This window comes from Plasmopara halstedii (assembly GCF_900000015.1).
Source record: "Plasmopara halstedii genome assembly, contig: Scaffold_291, whole genome shotgun sequence".
Classification (NCBI taxonomy): Eukaryota; Oomycota; class Peronosporomycetes; order Peronosporales; family Peronosporaceae; genus Plasmopara; species Plasmopara halstedii.
The window spans coordinates 152,463-170,425 of NW_020187212.1; the positions used below are offsets into that span (position 1 = coordinate 152,463).

Genomic DNA, 17,963 nt, shown 5'->3' on the forward strand with positions numbered 1-17,963 from the left:
AATAGCGTGCGCAAAGCGCGACGCTCGTGCTCATCGAGCCTAGGATGTGCATCCCTCGATGCCGCGGACACACGGTCCGACATCGCACCGCGTGCGGAAGGGAAGTTGGGCTCTGCCCGTGTTCGCTGTCAGAACCAGCGAGACTTGGAGACTTCGGTGTCATTGAACACAGGGCTCATTGAGCACGGAAGTCGTTTCGTTTCAAAGCAGTGTCTAACCGACACGCAAGCCTCGTTGGGGCAATAATCAATCGGAACTGTAAATGCTCTCAATCTTAATGGGGGAGAGTGTAACGGGGTTACACATGCCCTGGTAACAGGTGTGTGTGTCACATCAGATGGGCATGGTGCGACCACACCCAAACAAGAATACGGTACGGGGCTGGATAGCCAGTAGTTATACATGTATTTGGACTTTACTATACATATTTAGGAAGATCTATGCATTTAAAAATAGCGGTTCGGCCGCAGATAAAAATAAATCGGTTTTTGATTCAAGCGGAAGAGTTAATTAGCCTTGGGTTAAGGTTGTAATTACTCTTGAAGTAAGCGGATTGCGATCCGCTAAACTCATACTTGTTCTAAGTATAGAACGAAAGGTCGGTGACCTAAATTACGCTTCCTCCAAGCGCAAAGCTACGGCAGCCACGCTGCATCCTGGGTCAGGGTCAATGCCCTGCGTTTTGCAGATAACATATGGCATCGCCGTCTCCTCTCTATATAGGTTCTACGTATCGTCGAAACCAGTCAGAACACGCACTCAGCATCGTCCAGTGTCCCTACACCCTGCTCCATCGGAGCCTTGATGTTAACAACAACATCCGATAAAGAGTTGCTATTTCCGCAGTCTTCATCATGTGGACAACGTGCCACTCACGCGCATCAGAAGAGCCTCGCCCAGGATGCCTCGGACCTCGTCCGATCATGCCAATCTTGACATGCAGCAACTTCTTCGAGACGTGAGCAGTGCTCAGCGGGATATGTGCCACTCCACGTTCAGCCCTCGAGCCACGCTCGGGACACCTGTCCGAAACACCTTCGGTGTCTGATAACTCGGATACTCCGATATCTAACACATTGACCGTTCCGGTCCGGTGCCAGTACCGATAGCTCTTCTGCTTCCTAGCAGAGGTGGGTTCATGACTCACCAGAGCTCCACCAGGAGACGTGCGCGTAGCGCCCAAGATCTTCGACCTCCAATCAATCCATGGCTCATGGTGTTCCAACCATGTCATACCAAGGATCTTGCATCTAGGTCTAAGCCAAAGCAGCATTCTACGCTATTAAAGTCAAGGAACTTGACACCGTGGTCTACAGGGACCCTCGGCACAGTGACACAAGTCTCCGTCACCAAGCGAACAGAGACGGTGTCAGTCAGCCGCGCCTCCAGCGCCTAAGCATACAGCTGGCTTCCTTCGATCGTGGATCGTCGATTATAATTTTCCAACGCACCAGAATTGATAAGAATTATCCATAGCTTCTCAAAGCCCTTCACTGTCGCTTTTACGAGCAAGCCCGGCTTGCACACACGTTCCTTGTTATGGACCGCGCAGCTCTTTGGGGCTGGGCTTTGTATTCCCTCTACTTCTTTGAGGCTCAACAGAACTCAGTTCTTCCCCAGTAGGGTGCCTTGCGCCTACTGAATTTTCTCGTTTCCCCACGTCAAACCAGATTGGTTAGAAGCGGGACGTCGGTTCGACGAATCTTTACGCGCCTTGCGCAGGGGACAACCCGTCCGAAGGTGACGGGTGTTTACACGCTGCTCAGCAGCTCGTAGCTTATCCTCCTCCTTCTGAGCTTGCTGAGATCCATTGGCTCAGGCCCGCCCGACGAAGTCTGAGGGTGTGCATTCCAACCAAGTCGTGCCTACTTGAAGTTGAATTCGGCATTTGATACCACATTCACTGCTTTCTAAAAGAAGATGGATGCACACGGAAGACTTCCATTCTGGCCACGCCAGTGCGAAGGCCCTCCATAAAGACGGTCACTGCAAACACCTCGAGGAGAGGATCTGCTGATATCCCGGCAATGAGAGCTCCCAATTCTTGGACAAAGTCCACCAACTCCTTCTTGCTCTATCGGGCAGCAAGGAAACGCGATCCGACCCGATATGTCTGATAAAGCGGCGAGAACACTCGCAGAAGCTGACACATCAGCTCCTTCCAGGAGGAAAACACCGCTTCCACCGGAATGCCGCACGTTAGTGCCCATTCTCACGCTCGACCCCCGAGCTTGGGGATAGCTAGCGTCAAGCGCTATTGCTCGTTTTGGAGCATGGCTGATGCCATAGCCATACCAGCAATATGGTATCCAGAGCAGGAGATTCTCTTCATCCCTACCCACAGAGGTCTTAACGCTCACCATGAGCGGCCTGGGTCGGAAGGAATCATTCTGATGACAGATTCTACTGTAAGTGCTCCAACAGAGCATTTTCATAACTTGAAAACACCTCAAAGCGCGCGCTTATGGCCTCGAACCCTTGCGCATCAATCTGCTCAGCGCCCTCAGGGCCCAGCAGGGGCATCAGCTTATTGAGCCCGTTCTGCATGCCCTCGGGCAAATAAGAGTATCACTCCATCCTCACAGAGGATTGGTCGTAATGACTGGGGCGTAGATTGACTACGAGTGGTACCAAGTGCAGCGGGGCTACCGTAGCTCTTTGCTTGGAGGAAGCATACCTAAGGCCACCGACCTTACGTTCTTTCCAAGAACCAGTTATAGTGTAGCGGATCGCAATCCGATATTTCTAACTATCAAAAACCTTAACCAAGATGAATGACAATCATTGTTCTGTTTAAATTCAAAACTGTATTTAATTGTTTTAGTTGCGGCGGCATCCAATATCTAAAACCCTAGGATTTCCCAATACTAATTCAATAATACCTAATTAATATGGTAATATGCATTACTACTGGCATCCTGCCACGTAATGGCTTCATGTTACGGTGTAGCCACACCACTGTGTTAGTACACTTGCTTGTGTAATACACACCTATGAACGGTCGCACACGATTGTGCGACCCGCTTTTTCATACAAGGGTATGTGTAACCCCGTTACACTGTTCCAGCCACGAACTGCCTTGTTGCTTAAGTGTAGCCACATCATTTTGTGGTCGTACCATCTTGTGTAACCCACATCATTGTGTGATCATACGATCTTGTGTGACCCACACCCTTCATACCAGGGCACGTGAAACCCCATTGCACAAGTCTAGCCAATGCAGTGCATTTGCGGTATGAATGTCGACTCTACTAGCAAGAAGAAGAAGACCTGACTATAGTAGGCGTCTGAGTCGATGGAATCATCGTCCAAGCTACGAGAGAAGCGGTAGTTAAGCGAGATAACTTACACATTCGATCACCTGGGATTGGCATCGAATTGTTTAAGTAGGAAACGAAGATCAATCATTGCCCCTCGGTCTCTATTCTGGATTCGATGGTTGCTTCGATAGAGCTTTACTAAGCTTTTAATAACGCAGCACATGTATTCATTTGATCCGTACGCTAGACGTATCACCTCTTCGATTCACGACGGTGACGTCGTGAATTATAGCAATTCATGGACTAAGCGACAATGAGCGCAAGCAACCCCAGAAAAAGGCAAATCGGCCTTGAGACGCACGATGAACACGTCCAGACATTGCGTACACGGCTTACAAGGCGCTGCATCAGACGCATATAGCGCACGTACAAACAGAGTTTGAATGCGGTTGCAATATGTGCCTTAAGACGCGTGCTGGTGCCGTTACAGATATGCCAACTACGCTCAATTTATACAGCGAGGCCAACTTTACTGCTCACGTGATAACAGGTATTCTCAAGTGCTACCCTCTACTGAAGCAAAAGACGCGATCACCCAGGCTTACACCACAACCTTCATAATGACCGTTCGTGAGCTGGCTAGCAATACATAGAACAGCGTATCGCACCCGTCTATAAACTCTGTTGTGACACCAGCGATGTCTTGTAAGATTTTCGGCTAATGAGAGGCTATAAAAGTATAGCATAACTGATTTTGACTCTGCGAGTGTATATTTCACGAAATTGATTGCCCCTTAAAGTAAAGTGTATCGACCGGAGCACTCAATTCTTCTAGAAAAAATCTATTGCACTGTCGTGACCACGCGCTGCGGGCTGAGATATGCGAGCTTAGTGACCATATCGGCGCAATATCGTCAGTTTGCGCACGGTAGAGGGCTTGTGTGATCTGATCACGAGTAAGAAAGCTGAAAATGGACATTCCTGACGATAAATGTGTTTTCGCACCATTGAATGTATGTGAAAACGTATACCCAGTAAATTAACTTCAGAAAAGTTTCAAAAAGAAATAGTATGCATATCACGAGGCCATAATGTCCTTGTCTGGAAGGTGATGCAAATATCGCACCATTTACACTTTCAAATCGATAACAGATTGTAGCTAGTCGTACAGACAGCTCAACTACAGTAGAACCTAAGTGCATCCACACAGAAGACGAATTTAATAGTGGGCTGTGAGCTATACGGACACAGAAAGCAACGTAACCTTTATCGTGCTCAATCAGATCGATGATGGACTTGCGTCATTTCTGACCGTCAAATCTTGAAGCAAGCATTAAAAAGATCAGTTTTGTGTTGGTGTTGCTAATCTGTAAATTGTGTGCGTAACAGATTGCATTTTATTGAATCTCAATTTGAGTTTCCTTTCTTTTTTCTTACGACAATATGACAGATCTGAGCCCAAACTATGACGACGTCTGGGCAAGATACTTTGACTTCAAAGAGGACGTGGAGCTGCCAAATGGAGACGTTAGTCATCATCAATGCGCTTTTTTCTTTTGTGTGCTAAAAGGTCTTTCCTGATATTCTTTGTGAATCTGCTTGAAGACGTTTTGTGTCTACCGCGCAGGCTCGCTAGGCCCACACGTTGTGCTGCTTCATGGCGGAGGTTACACATCCATGACCTGGTGTCTAGTGACAGTATGGAAAAACCTAATTACATAGGTAGGCTTCTAATTCGAGTTTAACAATCGACACATTCGCAGGCGTTGCTGAAAGAAAATTGCACGCTCCACGCCTTCGACTTACGAGGTCACGGCCATACGCAAACGGCGAACGACGAAGACTTATCTATTGAAACATTAGTCCAGGATACGCTTCATATTCTACAACGCGTGATCTCTTCGACAGGTCCGACGACCGGCGAAGCTGCTAACTCGAAAGAGCCGCAAATTATCATCGTTGGTCACAGGTATCATGGCTGCTGCGGGAGTATATTGAATAATACATTTATATGATACTACTGTGCTGCATGATGGTAGTCTGGGTGGTGCACTTGCCGTTCGTGTTGCTGCAACGGGCAAGGTTCCGTCTTTAGTGGGCGTCATGGTAATCGATGTTGTTGAAGGCACGGCCATGGCATCGCTAAAGCACATGGGTGCCATTCTTGAGAGACGTCCATCTTGTTTTCGTTCGCACAAGGAAGCTATCAACTGGGCACTGCATAGCGGTACTGTCCGCAACATGGAAGCTGTTGAAGTATCAATCCCGTCACAGCTGAAGCAACTCGACGATGGCTCGCTAGTCTGGAAAACGGACCTTGCGAGTAGTGCCAAGTATTGGCATGGTAGGTGCTTTCTTACTTTTAAAGCGTTTTGCTGGCTATTGTATCCTGATCGACCGTTCAGACTGGTTTTTTGGACTTTCGAAGCAGTTTTTATCTTTGAAGGAAGCCAAGGTGCTGATCCTTGCCGGTAAACTGTTTTTTTGTTATCATAACCAATAGATGTTGCTTATTCACTACCATACTCCATTAAGGTTCCGATCGTTTGGATACGGAGCTGATGCGAGGTCAAATGATGGGCAAGTTTGAGATGAGATTAATGTATTCTTCAGGACACGCAATTCAGGAAGATTGTCCTCACGAAATTGCGAATGCCATCAGTGACTTTACCGGCCGTTGTGCTCGTGCTGTTAGCGGAAACATCTTTGGTCCTGACGGCGTGCCAAGGCAATCTAACGAGGATCCAGTTTTAATGGAGCGACTCGCCAAAGCACGTGCTTTAATCCCGACAGTGGATTCATGTCCGTCTGTTCTACCTGCTGTTCATCCTACTACAAATACAATGAAGCTTCCACCTCGCTAAAAGTCTATGAAATGTATATCATTGCTGTTAAAGTCTAGCTTTAAACACATAAACCGTTAAAAGTTTGTACGGATCGCGCAACGAAGCTTCTGCTCCCAGAGTGCAACACTTGCATGCTTTTGTTTTCTATGACAATCTCGTTTGCCGCATCTTCGGACATGGATCGATGTTCCTTCTTGGCAGCGGGTTTGAGAGCAAATCGATTGTCGCCATATACAAAGACTGATCCAACCACAAGACATACGCCAAAGTAGAACGAAAGTGGAGCCGTCTCGTCAAACATATAGTTAGAGATGATGCATGACAAGATAAGAGAGAAGGACGTGCCAAAATTCTTCACAATGTTGTCTGAGTAGCGGACGACGGCAGCGATTGTAAGTCCACCGACTGCCTGCAGAAAAATGACAGCGAATACCACGGGTTGAAAGCCGTAAAAAAATCCAGAAGTCCACACTTGACCAAAGTTGCGAACGAGATCGAAACAAGTGACGAGAACGGATATGGCAGATAATTGTAAGTTTCGCACCCAGAGCGGGTCAATCGTTTGCTGCGTCTGAACGCCCTTGTGCGCTTTCATGACGCGCTCAAAGTAGGCTGCTGCAAGACCTGAATTGACTGCCAGTCCAAGCATGATACAGACGCCAATGAAGCGCTTGCTACTCGTGGCTTCGTCTGAGTGCTGCGAAGCACTCGGTAATCGTGAATAGGAGCAGATGGCCACACCAGCCATAAGTGCTACCATTGCGCACCACTGCACAACGCTGAAACGACGTTGCAGCAGTAAAATCATGAACATGGCCGTGGTAATAATCTTAAGCTGGTACACAATCTGGTACGTCGCCACGTCTACATAATCGTAAGCAACGAGCGCAAACATGTTTTGCAATGCGTAAAGAAAAGCAAGCACCGTCATTTTTGTAAGCCCTTTCTTATCAGCAAACACCTCAATCTGTAGTGTGAGCATAGTAGCTTTCAAGTTACCACGCTTAATCTTATACAGCATGAAGCAGCAAAGCACGAACTTGAGCAATTCCACGAGCAGCACAACAGTACTTGGACGGTATTTTGGTCCGTTGTTAGCGCGCGAGTACTTGGACACTATTGACAGTGCCGTATTTTGTAGTACGAGCATAATGAAGCTTAAATGCTTCATTGAAATCTTCATGAGATTAAAATTGGCGAGGCGTGTTGTACTACGTGTCACCACTTCGCCGCTATCTTGCTGACTATTGAAAAGGCATTGCAACACTTTTGAATTTGCGTATTATCCAATCAGCTTCAGCATGAAAAGTACAATGCTTCGTATACTGTAAGAGAAAACGAAGAAACATGGCGTCGGGTTTCGGCGAGGTCTGCGTGGCGTAACAAGCTTCTTTCATTTTCAGAATTGACATTGTTTTATACCCTAAATGATGTTTTTGAAGTTGGTGCTTGTGATTGGGGACCACCACATTCCAAATCGGTCGTCTGAAATTCCAGACAAGTTTCAAAAGATGCTGGTGCTGCTGACATTTATGGCAATGAGCATTTAAGTCTTTTTGTACGCACTAACTGTGACTCGAACAGGTTCCCAATCGAATGCAGCACGTTCTATGCACGGGAAATCTTGTGACGAAGGAGCAGTTTGAAGAGCTACGAAAGCTGGCGCCCAACGTTCATGTCGTTGCAGGAGATTGCGACCAGGTACTAGCATTCGGCATATTTAAGCGATCCAAGCCGTGCTTAAGGTATTACTGTAGGAGGGAATGTACTCTGAGACAAAAGTTATCACGATTGGCCAGCTCCGAATCGGTCTCTGTCATGGACATCAGATCGTACCTTGGGGTGACCAGCACAGTCTCGCCGCCTTACAACGAAAAGTACGTGATTTGTCTTAGCTAAAGCTGTAATTCTTGTGACTCGTAATTTCGATTTGACCTGCTGCGTAGATGAATGTGGATATATTAATTACCGGACACACCCATGTGTGAGTGATTTATTCGGGCTGGTGTGTTCAAAAGAAATGACTTTAATTGTGACATCGAAATAGATCACACATTCGAACGGAGCACGGAAAATGGTTTATAAATCCTGGATCTATTACTGGTGCATTCAGCAGCTGTACCAGTGACGTGACACCGAGCTTTATGCTCATGGCGTTGCAGGGTCTCAAAGTTGTCACTTTTCTTTACGAGCTCAAGGGCGACAGTGTTGTCGTTTCCAAAAGTGAGTTTACCAAGGAAATGTAATCTTTGGTCTTCAGCGATCGATATGTTAAATAAATACCTCACTTGCCAGAGTGGCGTACATGTTAGTTTTTTTCGTGCTAAGTGGGGGAGCATAACCAGAAAGTTTATTCTGGTATGAATTTTGTGTTGCTGCTTTTCGTACTCTACTTCGTCGTTACTACCAACTAATTAACTAAGACTGGTTAAGTTCTGCTTCGAGATCCTCAAGGAAAATAGCTAGATCTAAAATCATGGGGTTACCCACCCGTGGCAACACATTTACCTTGCAAGCCTCGTACCGCCGCCACATTTCAAAACCGCGAAGCGTATGCTCCATTTCTTTCAGCAAATGTTTACGTATGGCGGCATCTTTGCTGCTATTGCTGTTCACATTACTATTTGGATCGATTGGCGGAGTAAGGCCATTCTCTCGAGACTCAGGTGAGCGTCCAGGTGTGAAAAGCTCTGAATAAAATGATTGCAGTTTGCGGTGTTGCAGCCGGTAGACGGTTAGGTGGACAACAGACGCCATCTTGCACCCTAGAGCAGCAAGTCGCATGCTACCAGCGCTTTGAAATGCGCGAATGGTGCTCTCAATTAGTGACGTTGTTTGTGAGAGCGTTGTTACGCAATTTTCACCGAATGAGCGCGCGTGCTGAGTATCATTCTTTTCCTGGTAAGCGACTTTAACTTCTTGAAGCTTAAGTGCATACTCAAAAAACTTGCCACCTGATCGTAAATAATATTTGGCTTGCGTGAGCTGACCAGCAGTACCACGTTCACTCATACCACGACGGTTTCCTTCATGCTTTAGTCGTCGTGCCTCTTCCATTAGTTTTGCAGATTCAAGGCGCAACTTCTGAACATCACTACCAGGTGTAAATGTAATCGTAAAGTAGCCAGCAGATATCACTGATGCAATAGTTTGAGCAGATTCCTTTATCACCATATCGGATCGCTGCTTCACATTTTCAGCATTGTTTGTCTTGGCCTCCTTTTCTTTCAACTCTTCCTCTTCCTTTGAAGCTATTTCACTTAGTTTTCTTTTGCACACTTCACATGTTATCGGAGGGCTTGGTCCAACTAGAGCTGCAGGCTGCTGTGGAGATTGTGAGTTGTTAGCAGATCCATTTGACAACAAAGTGGTCGACTGATTTGTTGTGGAGACCTCGTCTGAAATCGACGTCTTCTTCGTGCTGCTGTTCTTGTTGCTGCTTCTACTAATATTGCTTGACTTACTTTGCTTGCTAGACTTGCTGAGACTACTAGACTTGCTGCATTTTATTGATTCGCAAGAAGAATTTTCAGTAGTCTCGTTTCTAATTTCATGACTTTTTGGCTCCACAGAAGGAGGTTCTTTCCATGTCACACGCTGAATATCGCCAGTGGCAAGTCTTCGCCGAAACTCTTCATGCTGCAGCAAACATTCACTTTGCAAAGCACTTGGTGGCAAATTACTATTTCCTGTGTGTCGTACGCTGAGCAAACAGTCTCTGACATACGTAGACATTTGCTTGTAATACTCTGAGTCTGGACGATGTCGTTTTCGCGCGCGAGATGCTTTAATTGGGTAGGTTATTGTCTCCTTACTACTAGTGCGATCAAGTGGTGCTGAAAAGGCTTCAATTTGAACAGGAGGCGTTGCAACAACAGAATGCTCGACAACTTCCGTTGCAGCCGCACTATGATTTTGATCTTCAGCGTCACTTTCCGCAACGGACAACAAGCTTTCGTCATCTGAATCGTCAGCATCGGATGTAGCGCCGGTCTCAGCTGACAACACTTTTCCACGCGATATTGCTGCCGGAAATCTGAGCTGCTTGCCGCGGCCTACACTGGCTGGCATAACTTCCACTGTGACATCCTGATTAGCGCTTGAATCTACATCATCATCTTCCTGATCATCCTCGGATGACAGCAGCGTGGATGATCCTACATCAGAAGAGGCTGCAGAGTCTCCTGAACTGGATGCAGCGCCATCTCCGCCAATAGACCGACGATGCAGGGCCGCCTCTTTACTAGATATAGCGCGACTGGGTGCATTTTTCTTGGATGATACAAATTTCCGCTTCGCCATCTGTGCATTAAAATGCAAGCGACGGTCAAAATCGTCTTACATAGACATCGTTATTTAATTCGAGATTTCAAGGCAGCATGACGTACCTTTTTCCTAGTAAATTAACGGCCTTGCACGTCTATTTCGGGTGAATGCGGGTATCTATCCAGGATGGCGTTGCGTCTTACAAATACCCCAGCTCCTTTGCTCGTACCAAGTCTTAAATAGTGTCAAAGGATGACAGAGCCGAGGGGGGTCAAGTAGCGGAGACACCCACCAACGCTCTCTTTTGCGTTTTGATAAAGATTTTCGCCTTGTCAGCGAGAACCTTAGTGAATCGCAAATAATCAGAAAGCCGAAAAGTGGTAGTCGCGTGCGACACTTTTCAACTGTTCCTTGTGTTGACTGCGAAGCTGTTCTTACAGTCGAGTAACAAGGAGTGAGCCGTGCTTTAGAATGCAAACACCCCCCATGTGGTACAAGTGCGGTACATTAATGTAACGCACGTCATAATGTGGTTGACATATATAAAGGCATTAGAAATGCATCATGTTCTTATAGTATGACAATAAAGTTTCTTTTAGAAACTCTTACTCCAAATGCAACGCTAATTAAGCAGATGTGACAGATTATGTTTTGACTGCTTTTCTTGAGGGACAATTTCTCTTTTCTACATCTTAAAGTACACATAAAAAGTGAGTCAACAGGTATAGCGACCACCAACGATGGATATCGTCACCACTTCCAACTTTCACGCCACGCTGCTGCCGGGTGCGTTCGTCAACAGCTACAGCAGCAACAAGGTGTGCTGATTCCTTCCTTTTACAGGCCTCGTAAGTGTCGTGTTTGTGCCGGCCGAACACATTCGCCACGGCAGCTGGCCACTGCTTAAGTGCGTGAGCTGCTAATGTGCGCGTACTTTGAAAAACCTGCCATATAAAGTCAAGTAATCTTTACTTTGTAAATGTTGCCTATAGTTTGCTACTGTACAATGGCTGTAGCTTTGATGAGAACGAGGGTGGTTGTGTTCGCACCGCGAGTCACATGTGTCGCGCCAAACAAACCGAGATCTTTTCCATTGTCTCGGACCGAGAAGGCACTACATTGTTTATGGATCCTAGTGGTGTCAACATATTTCAGCATGCGGTTTGTAACGATTCTTAAGCAAAACCTTACGACATGACGCTCAAGGTGCTTGATGTGATGTGACAGGGAATGATGGACGTGATTACTGTTGCTCCACAATCGTGGCGAGCAATTCAGGTGGGAATATTGCAATTCGTTGATCATAATTATAAACAATGTATTGCTTTTTACTTATTGTGATTGATGCAGATTCATTTAGGCCCGATGGTCGCTGAATTTCCAGGTGTCGTAAGATTCTTGTCAAAGCTGCTGGCTGATGATCATATAAGTATTCTCAACATGAGTACATACGACACGGACGTTATTTTTGTTCAAGAACACCACCTGAAGACTGCGATATCATGTCTGCAGCTAAAACTGTCCAGGGGCTTGCACGGATTAAAAGAGGTACTTGGAGCTATTGGGATTTAAGCAGCTTTAATTATATCGATTGATTAGAAACGCTGAGAATAGGCCAAAGAAGCAGAAAACGCTCGAGCACCACCGAATTATTCCTGTGACGCTGGGGAAAGCGGTGAAGTGACTGGTGGATTAGTAAGCGCTGTTCGTCTAGGAGATGGCCAATATCTAACAGGTTGCGTTGACCTGTTGTTCCCTTCTTATATCCGGTAAACTCACTCGGCTCGCAGTTTACGCGGAATCACTTGTACTTGTTAGACTAAAAAAGGATACGCTTCGAGCCAGTGCTTACGGACTAACGCGATTAGTTTTGTTGTCATCTGGGTCAGCTTCAAATGATAATAGTAATCGTGAAGGGCTAAGCGAGATGTCCTTTTGGTGCTTATGCGAGACCGCTGAGGAGGTGAGTGTCATCATGGACGAGCGCTGTTTGTCATCATTTGAGGAGGACTCTTTGATCATATCACCTGATCGATGGCGTGCGATTAAGCTGAGCGGTCGTGCATACGGCTTTGATGAAACTGGTGTAGTAGCAGTCATGTCGGGCTGCAGTACGGATGCACAGGTACTTAACGTGAGCTGCTTTGGCTCGAACATTACTTTTGTTCTTGACTGCATGTTGGACGAAGCGATTGAAACACTTTGTTCATCCTTGGACATCACGAGGGTCGAGAGATAAGTTGATGGGATTTTATAATCGCCCCCAGGTAATGAATCATTTTATTGCTGAAGAGAAGCATACGATAGGAATGGGGACATTCAAAATGTCGCTCGCGTGTTTTGGAATGAATACTTGAGTTCGAAATATCTTGTTGACAAATGCACAATGATATTCGCCAGAAATATACAATGAGAGTTTGATAGCCAGAATGCTTCGCCAGTACATTAATATGAACACCATCTTACAAGGTAATTCTAAGGAAGTCTTGAAAATTTTCAGTTGAAGCTTCTACAGCTCTACACCCTCCTGCTTTCGCTTCTCCGCAAGCAGCATTGTCCGTCGTTCCTTCAAAGCGCCAAGTTCACTTCTAATGTCGTTCCTTCGAGCATTAATTTTGCGTAAAGCGTCGCCCTCCGGTTTTTGCGCCAAACTCTTCGACAATGAAGCTTGCTCCTCTTTTAAAGTCTTTATCTTTGCATCCACCTCGCTTAACGCTGTTTCCATCTGGAATGATCACAATGGCATCAGTACTCAAACATAAGTTAGTCGACCAAGGCGAGAAACCATACCTTCTTCTTTGACTTAAATTTTAGGTCAGCCTTCTTTTCCACCACTTGGTTAAATAGTGCCTTACTCTCCTCCTCAACAACAAGTCGATGTTGGCGAACTGCCTCCAGTTTTGCGTGTAGCTGTCGCACTTTGTCCATTTCTGTCTTAAGATCTTTTGCGACTGGATCTTGCGAGTCCATATTGGCTTGAGCTTTGTGTTGTTCTAAGCGTTTCTTCGCATCCTCTACAGCCGCCGCGAGCTGCTTGTTGTCGCGCTTGTAACGCATACGTGCAGTTGCAAGCGCTTTAGCTTTTTCCTCTAGTGCCTGATTTTGAGCTGCAGTTTCTGCGTTAAGCGCTCGTTGCTCTTCGTTCTGCAGAGATGATAAGTATACAAGTAAGCTTTCTGTCGACAACTTCTGAGTTGTGTAAAATTAATTAACACACCGCAAGCATATCCTTTTCAGTCTGTCACAATCAGCAATACAAACACCAGCAATATTTTATCAGCAAAAATGTCATGTTCGATGTTGTAAATGTTCACAACGCACCGCTTCTTTACGCAAAGCATCGACTGTGACGCGGTGTCCCGATACACTCACTTGAAGCTTCTCATTTTCTGCTTGAATTTTTCTGTATTGGGCCACAAGCGCGTCAAATTTTTTCTGTTGCAAAGTTAATTCCCTCGTCTGTTTGTCGTGCTTGGTACGCAATTCCTTTTCCAGCGATTTGGAGCGTGACGTGGCTTCCTTAATCTGTTCCTCCAAGTTTGCAGTCTTCTCGCGCATCAATTCTTCTGTCGGCGCATTTGTCACATCGTGTGCATTGACTAACCACATGACGTCGGTCAGACTGATACTTTGATAATCTTTTGTGTTGTCTTTTTTTCCACGATGAGCAAAGTTGACGTTGACACGGAAACCTGTTTGAGTCTTCTGAGCTGTACGCATAAATGGATCGTCGTTATCATCTGGCACGTAATCATTCACATGTCCACTTGCCGTATCACCCCAGTTCGTCGAATTCGCTGATGAAGCTAAGGATTTGGTTTCGGTTGAATCTGTCGGTGACTGTGGTGTATTTTCATCTACACATTGGCGATAACGAATCCATCGACGTCGACGAACTGCGTCCGTGGGGTGACGTGAAGCGTGACTTAAATCATCCCCAAGCAATCGAACTATTTCTACAAAGTCAGCGGCATATGTCCATCCGTCACGGTCCACTGCAGTATAATTTTGATCAATTTCCCAGTCTGTAACCCATTCATAACCAGCAGTTAGATCTCCCTCGGGCTTCTCGTCTTGCCCTGCACCAGGTGCCGCATGGCGGTCACTGAAACGTTTTGGATCCATAGCCTGCAACTTTCCTTCAAGACGTTCATTTTCAAAAATTTCCACAATCACTTGACCATCACGATCGACATCTTGTGAGCCTCTCGTCTGCGTCCCAGCTTTACCTCCTTGAACTGCTGTAGTTCCTTGAAGCGACTGCAAACTCCTATTAGCCTGATTGACGAGCGCTACCATGCGTTGTACCCCAAAAAATCCTCCACCCGCTGCTTTGACGCTGTTGGGCGTCTCTAGACCTGTGGACAACACGATCTATCAGCATATAAGGCAAAATATTCAAAGAGGACATTAGATATCGTCGCATGCACGGCCATACGCTTCGTTTCTGCCTCTGTGGGCAAGTCCCATTGTGTGTGGCCTGACGCAATGTGCAGATAATAGTCCCTCCCGGAATTTCGGCTGCTAATCAGTCGCCATCCCGGAGGTAAATCCTCACAAAAAGATAAGGAAGTACCTGCAGCTCCTGAAGATCCAGCAGCGTTTGAGCTAGCTGCGTGGTTGGCAGCTGCGGCAGCTGCTGCACTCTCAACATAGCTGTTGCCTGGAAGAATACTCCCGCCGCTGATGCTGCTCATGGCCGACGCGGCGGCACCAAAAATGCTGGTGCTTGTGCTAGCACTTCCATTATTGGCATTACCTCCAGCACCGCCCAGACGCAGGCGTGAGATCATCCTGACGGTACAAGGATGAGGGGAACGACAGAAGACGACGAGCGAGCTTCCTAGACTTCCTCAATAGATGCCCTGGACTCAGATTATTAATACCGGTACTAGCTTCTCTCCTTATAAATTTATACTCAGACACATGGCTACACTCACTAAGGTATATATTGGTGTACAATTACATTAAAGTCTTTTTCATTTATTTGCGGAAATGTTTATTTCCTTAGCGTTGGCGCGTGCGCTCTCGAGGTCTTCCGACTCACCCGGAAGCATCGAATACTGCGTCCTTTTCAATTGCAACCCACGCATCGACCTTGGATTAACAGACGATGAATTTTCGCTTCTTGAAGCAATCGAGGATGTATCTGTATCGTGATTCTCTGGCTCTGTTTGTCTATCATTTGTAATTTCACTTCCGACTGTAAGGTCAAGCTTTTTGAGATCTGTACCTGTTGACGTCGCAGCATTGATAGCTGATACGTCAGCAAGTGCCTGAGGATGGTGGTATATATACATTGATATGATAAGCACGGTCAATCCGCAGCCAAACTCAAGTGACGGATGAAAAGAGAAGAAGAGCGTTGACAAAAGCATTGTGAGCATCATCGCCATGGAATGCGAATAGACGCAAGCAATGTTGTCCATGTATTTTAGAATCAGACCCATGCCAATACCACCAATGCTGTTCACTGCTACAACAGCGAGCGTCCAGTTGCTATAGTCATGAAAGAAACCATGATCCGCAATCTCTTCTCCGTCAATCAAAGTAACTCCGACAGCGTTAAAGAGGATGCCAAAGATATACATTTGCATGTTCTGCCATAGAAATGAACAGTTCGACTTTCGCTTAAATGTCCACTCGGTAAAAACACTCGCACATGATGACAGCATGACTCCGACCAGCACCAGTAAGACACCAATGAAGAGATCGTGGGCGTTTTCGTCCGCAGCCGCGTCTTGTGTATCCATGTCGCTGCCACTAGTGCTTTTTAAAGCCATTGCATCCTGCATCTGTCGCAAATGATTCGACTGACTCGTGAGTACACCCAACACTAACAAAACAATTGCAGCTTTGCGAAGTTCCGACAATGGTTGCTTTAGGACGAAGCGAAATAATATAGCAGTGACCACAATTTTGAGATTCCAGAGCACCGAGAGTGTTGCGGCGTCTATGTAGCGCAATATTACGTAATTGAGGTTGTTGTCAATGGTGTAGAGAAAGGAAGGCACAGCGTAGTAAAAGGCCTCGATGGACACGAAATGCGCCGGTGGCAATGTCTTTGTCATGACGATCACGGAGAGCATTACCATCGACTTAAGCATCTCAATGAGCAGCGTAACGGTGGTGCTGCTGTACAGGATCTGACCGTCCTGCTTAGACATACTAATACACAAGTTTCCCGAGCACATGAGGGTTGCGACCACCAGCATGCCAGCAATTGTACGCCCGAGCTCCATTTTGCCGACGAAACAGCGAGATATTGTACTCTTAAGTCGCGACGTAACGCCAGTTTCTGAACGCAACACAAATACCGGTACTTTGCAAATTCAGTAGTAGTAAGTAGTATTCATAAGTAGTATCTACATCTAAACAGTAAAAATTACAGATGTGTAATAAGCTCCTAAAAAATACCCCATATTGTACCTGCGCACTATACCAAATTGAAAATGTAGTCCATTTTACACGTATCTCACGCCATTCCTTAATATTCATGCTACCATATTCGCTCACAAGCTATCCTCTCCACAGTAGTGGCATGGGTTGTGGACAATGCTTCGGTCCTTACGGTGTGTAGTACGACTTGGTATTCTCGCTGTACAAGCTTTGAGATCGATCCAAATATGCGAGAAAGGTCGGCTGCATACTAAGGATTGCCGTCCGTGATCATCAGGATCTTCAATCTCAGCAAAATGAAGTAATGTTACATCTCAGTCAGGGTCGAGTTGGAATAACAAATGCTTAGCAAATATCAAATATGCTACTTGCAGCGCTGCCGTAGCTAAGCGCTTGAGGAAACGTACTTTAGGTCACCGACCTTTTGTTCTTTACAAGAACCAAGTATGAGTTAGCGGATCGCAATCCGCTTACTCCAAGAGTATTTATTGCCTTCCAAAGGCTATCTTCGCTTCAGATTCGAAACTGATTTTTTATCCTAATTTTAAAAGTTTAGATTTTCCTAAAATCACTAAATATATATAGTAAAATCTATATACATGCATAACTGCTGGCTACCTAGCCCTGTACCGTATTCTTGTTTGGGTGTGGTGACATCATGCACATCTCGTGTTACACACGCACCCCCCTGTTATCAGGGTTCGTGTAAACCCGTTACACCCTCCCCCATTAAGATTTACAGTTCCAATCGATTATTGCCTTGCGTGTCCGCTAGGCACTGCAACTCATCGAAACGGCTTCCTTGCTCAATGACCCCTGTGTCGTTGACACCAAAATATCCAAGTCTCGCTGGATCTGACGGTGAGCACGGGCAGAGCCCAACTTCGTCTCCCTCGGTGCAACGTCTGACAGTGCGTCCGCAGCACCGATGGGTGTATATCCTAGGCTCAATGAGCACAAGCGTCGCGCTTCGCACGCTGTCAGTTACGAACGACCTAGATGAGGATGTGGGGTTGGTCGACTACGAGTCTGACACCCCTTTCCGACATGGGATGACAAGGAAGGCGAGCTGCACCAGCAGCGTGATACGATCCCTGCTCCCATGTGTGTTCCCTGACTTCTCGTCAACCGAAAAACGTGGTGTAATCACCAATGACCTCGACGGGGCTCAGAGGCGGCAGCTTGAAGCTGC

At 46.2% G+C, this 17,963-nt stretch overlaps 8 protein-coding genes across 8 annotated transcripts; 3 read left to right on the plus strand and 5 right to left on the minus strand.

The window, feature by feature from the left end:
- Window positions 1-3,210: 3,210 nt before the first annotated feature.
- PHALS_05750 (uncharacterized protein) lies at window positions 3,211-3,408 on the minus strand (the record flags this gene model as incomplete). The annotated part of the gene is made up of 2 exons (XM_024723044.1): window positions 3,211-3,313; window positions 3,362-3,408. 2 exons carry the CDS (start codon window positions 3,406-3,408, stop codon window positions 3,211-3,213), a joined length of 150 nt encoding a protein of 49 aa, XP_024574060.1.
- A 1,295-nt stretch (window positions 3,409-4,703) lies between these two features.
- On the plus strand, window positions 4,704-6,124 carry PHALS_05751 (protein phosphatase; the record flags this gene model as incomplete). Its single annotated transcript, XM_024723045.1, has 6 exons — window positions 4,704-4,787; window positions 4,866-4,958; window positions 5,024-5,229; window positions 5,300-5,604; window positions 5,666-5,731; window positions 5,796-6,124. The coding sequence occupies 6 exons, from the start codon at window positions 4,704-4,706 to the stop codon at window positions 6,122-6,124; spliced, it is 1,083 nt and encodes a 360-aa protein (XP_024574061.1).
- A 40-nt stretch (window positions 6,125-6,164) lies between these two features.
- Window positions 6,165-7,277, minus strand: PHALS_05752 (udp-n-acetylglucosamine transporter; the record flags this gene model as incomplete). Its single annotated transcript, XM_024723046.1, has 1 exon — window positions 6,165-7,277. One exon carries the CDS (start codon window positions 7,275-7,277, stop codon window positions 6,165-6,167), a length of 1,113 nt encoding a protein of 370 aa, XP_024574062.1.
- Window positions 7,278-7,453: 176 nt separating this feature from the next.
- Window positions 7,454-8,352, plus strand: PHALS_05753 (vacuolar protein sorting-associated protein 29; the record flags this gene model as incomplete). The annotated part of the gene is made up of 6 exons (XM_024723047.1): window positions 7,454-7,474; window positions 7,549-7,623; window positions 7,691-7,807; window positions 7,864-7,983; window positions 8,053-8,090; window positions 8,154-8,352. 6 exons carry the CDS (start codon window positions 7,454-7,456, stop codon window positions 8,350-8,352), a joined length of 570 nt encoding a protein of 189 aa, XP_024574063.1.
- Window positions 8,353-8,524: 172 nt separating this feature from the next.
- On the minus strand, window positions 8,525-10,898 carry PHALS_05754 (uncharacterized protein; the record flags this gene model as incomplete). Its single annotated transcript, XM_024723049.1, has 3 exons — window positions 8,525-10,408; window positions 10,495-10,501; window positions 10,894-10,898. 3 exons carry the CDS (start codon window positions 10,896-10,898, stop codon window positions 8,525-8,527), a joined length of 1,896 nt encoding a protein of 631 aa, XP_024574064.1.
- A 214-nt stretch (window positions 10,899-11,112) lies between these two features.
- On the plus strand, window positions 11,113-12,611 carry PHALS_05755 (GATS-like ACT domain; the record flags this gene model as incomplete). The annotated part of the gene is made up of 7 exons (XM_024723050.1): window positions 11,113-11,158; window positions 11,216-11,279; window positions 11,365-11,533; window positions 11,600-11,650; window positions 11,723-11,920; window positions 11,987-12,107; window positions 12,163-12,611. The coding sequence occupies 7 exons, from the start codon at window positions 11,113-11,115 to the stop codon at window positions 12,609-12,611; spliced, it is 1,098 nt and encodes a 365-aa protein (XP_024574065.1).
- A 270-nt stretch (window positions 12,612-12,881) lies between these two features.
- Window positions 12,882-15,165, minus strand: PHALS_05756 (uncharacterized protein; the record flags this gene model as incomplete). Its single annotated transcript, XM_024723051.1, has 5 exons — window positions 12,882-13,097; window positions 13,163-13,516; window positions 13,590-13,610; window positions 13,694-14,730; window positions 14,949-15,165. 5 exons carry the CDS (start codon window positions 15,163-15,165, stop codon window positions 12,882-12,884), a joined length of 1,845 nt encoding a protein of 614 aa, XP_024574066.1.
- A 186-nt stretch (window positions 15,166-15,351) lies between these two features.
- PHALS_05757 (udpsugar transporter) lies at window positions 15,352-16,614 on the minus strand (the record flags this gene model as incomplete). Its single annotated transcript, XM_024723052.1, has 1 exon — window positions 15,352-16,614. The coding sequence occupies one exon, from the start codon at window positions 16,612-16,614 to the stop codon at window positions 15,352-15,354; it is 1,263 nt and encodes a 420-aa protein (XP_024574067.1).
- Window positions 16,615-17,963: the final 1,349 nt, after the last annotated feature.